The 8,375-nt window shown below is 41.1% G+C and overlaps 1 protein-coding gene across 1 annotated transcript; it reads right to left on the bottom strand.

Annotated features, from left to right (window-relative positions):
* Positions 1-6,452: 6,452 nt before the first annotated feature.
* On the bottom strand, positions 6,453-7,151 carry LOC120088917 (uncharacterized). Its single transcript, XM_039046355.2, has one exon. The coding sequence runs from the start codon at positions 7,149-7,151 to the stop codon at positions 6,453-6,455; it is 699 nt and encodes a 232-aa protein (XP_038902283.2).
* Positions 7,152-8,375: the final 1,224 nt, after the last annotated feature.

An 8,375-nucleotide genomic window follows, 5' to 3' on the forward strand; every position in this document is an offset into this window, starting at 1 on the left:
GACCATAGGTAACATGACCTCAATCCTGAATGAATTAAGAACTCTTGCCATTGAGGGCGGTCCTTTGATTTGTATGGGTGTGAGTGGCCATGTCGCCGATTCAAACCTACCATTTTGGGGATTCGTCTGATTTGAGAGCTGGGAACTCAGCTACACAAGATGGAATTCATTCCTTTTCCGAAATAAGGGTAAGTAGATAGATAGCTCCCTTGGGGACTGATTCCAGGCTTGAATGATGTGGAGTCACACACCTTCTCTTGGCCTGAGAGGTGTTCACACCTAGTTGGACTATGTTATATTGTTCATTAGAGGAATCAGTGGTACTTAAGAAGTGAGATGTAACTACAGGGGGAAAATGGTAAATTGGCCCAGCTGTACTTACGAACGTCTGTGAAGGGTCATCGTACTCATGACTGGTTATATCTGATGGACACAGAAATATATCTATGGTAAGAAGAGATCAATTGTTGGTCTTTAGTGGAATGCCTGACAGTTAATGGATGGTGGATCTCGTGGCTAAAGAGTTTAGTCAACTATTCACGGACCGTTGGAGCTTTGAGCCACAGGTCCATTAGGTCCCCTGGGTAGCTTGGATAAAGTCGAGAATTAGTATTTGGGTTAATTTGAAGTGTTCAAATTGACAAGAGGAAATTCGATTATATATGATATAATTGAACTGGTTAATTATATATGATATAATTAACTAAATGTATGAGATACATTATTTTGGAGAAAATTAGATATAAATATGATTTATATCAAGTAGAGGTGAAATTACTATAGTAGATATGTGATATCAAACTATAGGGTAAGAATATAATATGATTATATTTATTAATTGTTGAATTGGTTAATTATATGATTATTGGCCTAAAATTTCTCTCAGACGTGCGTTAATGGGAGCAGCCACTTTAGTTATGGTAACCAAAGAATAAAATGAAAATTAGTTTCATTTGACAAAGGTTCAAAAAAATTTGGCATCGGTGTGGAAACGTAAATGATCGCATAAGTCAAGAACTTATACGATAGCCGCTCAGCGCCTAAACGATTGCACACCTCATGCCTAAACGATCGCATGCTAGTTCCTAGACGATCGCTTAACTTTCCTAAATGATCGCATAATGTGCCGTGTTTCTAAACGATCGTCCACCTTTTACTAAACGATCGCTTAGTAAAACCTACACGATTATGTAGCTTCTTTTAAACGGCACTCAGCTATACAATAGCTTCATTTTCTCTCCCACTTACTTATCGTCTACGTGATTAGTTCTTCCTCCTACCTCTACCAACTCACCAAAGACCACACTTTGGGTTCTCACTCCGAGAATACCAAGGGCTCTATTTTTGGTGGTGTCGTCCCTGCTGCGTTCACTTATTCATGGTTGATCGTGCTGCTGCAGACGACGCGTTTGCTGGGCGTTAGAGTACGGGTGGAGGTTCTTCCCCTGCATCTGAGTTCTAAAGCTTGAAGAGGGTCTTCAACTGGTATGAGAACTCTTTCCCTTATTCTTTAGTGTTCAAAACATACTGTTAATTACTGTTTGTTTTCATAACTATATGTTAGAATGTATATGTTGTATTTCGGTCACGGTGAAATCGGAAAGATCCGAACACACTCATGGATGCTCTTCGTTAAGAGATCCTTCACCTTCCACCTTTTCCTTGCCCTTCACTTGTGTAGCAGAAAGTCGAGCCCTCTACCTCTTTGCACGTTCCTTCTCCCATTCTTCCTTTTCTTTTCTTTTAAGCTCAATATTGCACTGGATTTTCGCCCGCCTGCGCATCTTCTTCACTTCCTTCTCTTTCCTTTTTGCTTCTTCCTTCAACTCCTGTTCTAATTGCTCAGAGGCAATTCTTATGCGTCGTTATTCTTCAAGCTTTCACTTAGCCTCTCTTCTGCTAGCACATTTGCTTGACGCTTTTCTTCATCGTGTAATCGTCTTGCCATATCCGTAGACGCAATGATTTAGCGAGCCTGCTCCCTCTTTGCTTCTTTTTCCTTCAACATCTACTCCCGTTCTTCTTTGTCCTTTTGTATGCGCTCAAGTACCTGTGCATTCTTTGGGTCCACAGAAGACCCTTGTACGTCATTACCCAGCTCCCCTACTAGGGTTGCGCCCACCATCTAAACATCTTTGATTTCTACACTTCTCTTCTTTGATCGGCGGACAAGTGGAGCAACTGGTGCATCATCATCTTCTTGTGGGCTGCGCGATTGAGCCTCAGATGCAGCCAACTGATCATGAGGGAAGGATAGATGATATGGCATATTTGGTTCAACATTCTTCATTGCCAAAGGTTCATCCATCCTTGCAATAGTTGATTCTCTCTAAAAAATTGGACTTTTTGCCCTCTGTCGGCACTTTTCTTCGGACCTGATGCGCTTTTCCTCTTTCTTGTGCTGTTTCTTTTCAGCCTTCCTTTTCTCTTTCCTCTTTTTTCTCCACTGAGCTCACTCAAATTCTTCCAAATCTTCCTTCTCTGTGCTTAGTTGTCCCTTGTCAACCCTCTGTCTTGATTCAACATCATCCATCACAGCCCGTATGGGTCCCCATTGGAGTCTACTGGCGCATGCTCCTTAGGATCTATTGCCGCAAGGTTCTCAATATGCGGCACAACAACTACTATATCCTCATTGGGCATAGGCTGATTTACCACTCTAGCCTCCGGAAACCCCCTGTCGCGCTCCATGTTACTCATATTGCTTCCAAAAACTTCCTTATCATTCTTCCTTCTTAACACACTTTCAGACGGGAACAGGGATGCGACCACCACAGGATCGATGGCTAGGGCACTCTCCTTGCTCGACCCCTTTCAGCTATTTGATGGTGAGACTGCGACGGAGGATGGCAAGGTAGTGGTTTTGGCTAAGTAGAAATGTGGCGGCTGACTGCAAGGATGGTGACCTCCCGAGCAGAGGAAGGGACTCCGGCTGGCGAGGTCGATGCGGCGGAAGAGTTGGAGGTTTGGTCAGCAATTGATTTTCGAGGGGGATACGAGGGGTGAATAGAGATTTGGGTGATCAGAAAACTGAGGGCTTAAAATTCAAGAAAGAAAGTATAATGCTCATTGTAGGCAAAAGCAAGAAAATTGGAATGAGGTGGGTTAAAATAGGCTGGAAAATCAGGATTTGCAAGCGGCACGATGAAGAATAATCGGCAGGTTTGGGAATCCCAAAAGCCTGCCGATCATTAAATGTCTGGCAGATGAAAGGACACTTCGTCAGTCGGCGCATAATTGACGCCTTTAAATTATAACCTATAAACTGTCCTCATTCCTGTTTTGACGCCTAAGGAATTCGCTTGAACTAGGGAGGGCATAATTACGGCCGCGTTAAGTAACCATTATCATGAGAAATAATCACAATCCATTCAAAATAAATTTAACGCAATTATAGGTTAGCATCAAATTCTCAAAATAACAGGTTCAAGTAAAAGACAAGATCATAAATTAAACCAGGAAAGCAGTAAAAGGGTAGGGATGGATGCCTTTGAAAGAATAACACATAATACCGCAAAGTGCATCCATGCGGTGATCAAGCTTGCCTGGCTATATCAATGGTCTCCTTGCTTTGATCCAATAAGCCTCCAAAGTAAGGCTTCAGATGTTGACCATTGACTTTAAAAACATTGCTTCCATCCTCACTGGCTAGTTCGACAGCTCCATGTGGGAATCTATTCTTGATGACGAAGGGCCAGGACCATCGTGATTTTAATTTACTTGGGAATAGATGAAGACGTGCGTTAAATAATAAGACTTGTTGCCTGACAACTAAGTTTTTCTTACAAATTTTTCCATCATGCCACTTTTTCATCTATTCCTTTATAGATCTTAGCATTCTCGTAAGCAATGATGCGCCATTCAGCCAGTTCATTTAATTGAAGTTTCCTGGCTTCCTCTGTGCTGTCAAGTCCAGATTTTGCTTCTTGAGTGCCCATTGCACTTTATGCTCCAACTCTAACAATAAATGGCAAGCCTTCCCAAAGACTAACGCATATGGAGACATTCCAATTGGAGTTTTGTAAGCAGTACGATATGCCCATATAGCCTCGTCCAGTCGCTATGCCTAGTCCTTGCTGGATGTGCTGACAAATTTCTCCAAGATGGACTTTATCTCCCTGTTGGAAACCTCTACTTGACCATTTGTTTGTGGATGGTAAGGTATTGCAACCCTGTGACTAACATTGAATTTCAATAAAAGATTAGTAACGATGCAATTAATAAAATGCGTAACTTCGTCGCTGATTATCGTACGGGGCATGCTAAATCGTGTAAAGATATTTTTCTTTAAAAATTTCGTCACTGTGTTCGTATCATTCTTGGCGCATGAGACTACTTCCACCCATTTGGAGACATAGTCAACTGGAACCAGAATGTATAGATGCTTCTCTGATGTTGGGAAAGGACCCATGAAATCTATGCCCCATACAATGAACAATTCCACTTCCAGGATGGAGGTCAGCGACATTTCATTCTTTCTGGACATATTATCAGTTCTCTAGCAACGATTACAATTTACCGCATGGTTCAGGCATCCTTGAATAAAGTTGGCCAAAAGAAGCCATATTGAAGGACTTTGGTTGCAGTCATTTGCCCCCCAAAATGTCCTCCATATGGGGACTCATGACATTGCTCCAGGATGCGTTAAATTTCGTGCTCAGGAACGCATCGACGCAAAATGTATTCTGGCCCTAACTTATACAAGAAGGGGTCATCCCAAAAGTAGAACTTTGCATCATGGTGCAACTTCTTCTTCTGTTGTGGGGAATAGACCTCCGCTGCTTGGCTACAAACTAAAAAGTTTACAATATCTGCATACCATGGTTCTTGTCCTTTTACAGCCTTCAACTTTTCATCAGGGAAACAATCTTCTATGTCTTTTTCCTTCCTCTGTGTCTCCAGATTTTTCAGTATTGATAAATGATCAGCCACTTCTTTCTCGATTCCTTTTTTATCCTTGATTTCCAAATCAAATTCTTGTAAGATCAAAACCCACCGAATCAATCTGGGTTTGGCATCCATTTTATCCATTAACTGTTTGATCGCAAAATAGACCACTACACTTGTTCCCACTAAGTATTGATGAAACTTGTCCAACGCAAACACCACTGCAAGCATTTCCTTCTCAGTGGTGGTGTAATTTTTTTGTGAGTCATTCAAAGTTTTGCTAGCATAATAGATGGGATGAAGAATTTATCTCGCCGTTGGCCCAACACAGCTCCTACAGTGTAGTTATTTATGTCACACATCATCACGAAGGGTTGCGACCAATCTGGTGCCACCAAAATGGGCACAGAGATGAGCGCATCCTGTAAAGTGTTGAATGTGTGATCGCAAGCGTCATTGAATTAGTACACCATGTCAACTTCAAGAAGTGCACGGGTCTTGCAATTTTTGAAAAACCATGGATGAATCTTCGGTAAAATCCTGCGTGCCTCAAAAAGCTTATTAGTGTTTTCACATTTACTAGTGGTGGCAGCTTGGCTATGGCATCAATTTTGGCCTGGTTGACCTTAATTTCAGCTTTAGAAACCTTATGTCCCAACACAATTCCTTATGTAACCATGACCTTTTTTTCAATTTAGGACAAGGTTGGTCTCTTCACATTTCTTCAACACATTCTCCAAATTAGTTAGGCACACGCTATATGAATTATCGAAGATTGAGAAAGTTGTCCATGAATACTTCCATCGAAATTTGCAAGAATTCAGAGAATATTGCCATCATGCATCTTTGAAAGGTACCAGGCGTGTTGCAGAGTCCAAATGTCATGCGACTGAAGGAAAAGGTTCCAAATGGGCTTGTGAAGATGGTTATCTCCTGATCTTTTGGCACAATAGCCATTTGGTTGTAACCGGAGTAGCCATCTAAAAAACGAAAAAACTCATTCCCAGCGAGTCTATTGAGCATTTGGTCATTAAAAGGAGGGAAAGTGATCTTTCTTTGTGGCTTGATTTAGTTTGCGGTAATCTATAAAAATATGCCACACTGTCACCATTTGTGTGGCAATCAACTCATTTTGTTAATGGCCACAATGGTCATTCCCCCATTTTTAGGTACGTATTGAACCGGGCTGACCCAGCTACTATCAGAAATGGGGTAAATGACTTCCACATCAAGCCACTTGATAATCTCTTTCTTGACCACCTCACGCATAGCGGGGTTCAATCTGCGCTGCCTCTCTGTCGAGCTCTCGTTTCCTTTTTCCAACTAAAATTTGTGCATACAATAAGAGGGACTGATTCCTCTAATGTCGGTCAGGGTCCAGCCAATTTCCTTGTGTATTTTCTTAATACGCTTAGCAAGGCTTTCTCATCCTCTTTGCCCAATGCAGTAGAGATAATGACAGGAAGGGTGTCATTATCTCCTAGGTAAGCGTACTTGAGGTGAGCTGGTAAGGCTTTGGCTCTAATGTGGGTGGCTCCTCTAGAGATGGTTTAGTCTTACTGGGTTCATTCTAATAGATTTAATGATTCAAGACCAAGGTATGCTTTCACCAACATGCAAATTTCTTCCATGATTGCGTCATTTTCAACTTCTTCTTCGTCTAATTTCTTTCGCATTGCGTCCCAATGTTCTATTCTGAGGTCATCGATGTATTGACAAATTTCAATGTGGTCCAGGTATTTTAGCGCATTAAACATGTTGAACTTAACTTTCTGATCATCCACTCGAACTGTTAATTCTCTTTTTTGAACGTTAATTAATGTACATCTTGTAGCCAGGAACGGGCGCCCCAAAATGATGGGGATATCCATGTCTGCCTCATAATCTAGGATAATAAAGTCGGCCGGAAAGATAAATTTGTCTACTTGCAAAAGAACATCTTCAATTTTTCCTTCAGGATGCGTTATTGACCTATCAACAACTTGCAGGGTCACAGTGGTGGGTCTAGCTTCACCAATACCTAACTTCTTGAATATAGAAAGCGATATTAAATTATTGCTGGCTCCAAGGTCGCATAATGCATGGCCAACCTCTTTTCCTCTAGTAGAACATGGCAATGTGAAGCTTCCTGAATCTTTCAATTTCTCAGGAATATTATTCTGAAACAGCGCGGTGCATTCATGCATCAGTGCCACTATCTCATATTCCCCTAATTTTCTTTTGTTTGCACGGATACCTTTAAGGAACTTTACATAACTTGGCATTTGCTCCAATGCTTCCACAAGGGGTATATTGATGTGGAGGTGCTTCAAAACATCCAAAAAGCTTTTGAATTGTTTGTTATCATCTTTTTTTCTCAATCTACTAGGGAATGGTTCACTTTCTGAGTAGACTCCTGCCCTTCAGAGTTTTTGGTTGCTTGTGAAGCGTGTGCTAGAATGACGACTTGGGAAGTAGATTTTGTATGCGTTGATTCATTCTCCAAATATGGTTCTGGTGTTGTCAGTAGAGGAGTAGGTAAAGCACTGGTTGTGCCGGTTTTCTCAACTGTAGTTTCTCTGGTTTCTTTGGGTTGATTTGATAGCTGTGGTAGGCAATGTGGTTGTGGGGCAGTTGTCCTTCACTACGCATTGTCATTGAAAAGCATCTAAAAAGTGCTTTTATTACCTTCAAATTTAGAGCTACTATTGCTAGTTTTTATTTGGTTTGATATAGTTTATCGAGTGATTTCAGGAAGCCAAGTATCAGAAATAATTGTGCGAATATGAGTAAAAACTCGGGGCAAAACTCTCATTTTGAGCATTTACGGGTTGACTATGGAATTAAGAAGAAGACCGAAGATCGAGAAAATAGGCAAGTTTGGAAAGCAATTCGGAGAAGCCAACATTGGTCGAGCGTTGCAACGTGCAAACCTAAGAGCAATTTGGAATAGGGCAGCATTGCAACATTGCGGCTTCTACGCGCGGTTGGCATGACGCCAGCGTTGCAACGCTGTGAGCATATTATAAATAACAGTGTTGCGCTGCTAGAAAAAAGAGAAGCAAGAGGCAGAGCCGAATTTTGAGCGATTTTAGTCTGTACAAGAGCTGAATTACAACAGTTCTGATCGTTTTTGGTGGAAGACTCGAGATTTCGATTAAGAGTTGATCTAAGATCGTCTCTGGGCAGTTCATGATGGGAAGATTGATTGTGATTGTGCTGTTTTATTGAAGAATAACACGAGATTCGTGGTGAGAGTCAAGGAGATCGTGATTGGGATTCAGACCTACTGAAGGGAAAACCTTCTTCTATGTTAATTTATTTTTTTCCTTAATGATTGATTATTTGTGAAATTTTGTTATCGGAATCATGTGTGGCTAAACTCTATTATTCTAGTGTGTTTGTGGATTTTAAGGAATGTTATTTTGAATACTGAATTTATGGTTGATTGATTTTGCATGGATTTCTAAATTATTTGTATTTAAAGCTTTTGATTAACTGGCCATTAA

This window comes from Benincasa hispida, chromosome 10, assembly GCF_027475165.1.
Source record: "Benincasa hispida cultivar pf3 chromosome 10, pf3_genome.v1.1, whole genome shotgun sequence".
In the NCBI taxonomy this organism is placed as follows: Eukaryota; Viridiplantae; Streptophyta; class Magnoliopsida; order Cucurbitales; family Cucurbitaceae; genus Benincasa; species Benincasa hispida.

Coding starts and splice junctions, on each gene's coding strand:
- LOC120088917 (XM_039046355.2), bottom strand. CDS start 7,151: ATGCCAAGTTATGTAAAGTTCCTTAAAGGTATCCGTGCAAACAAAAGA.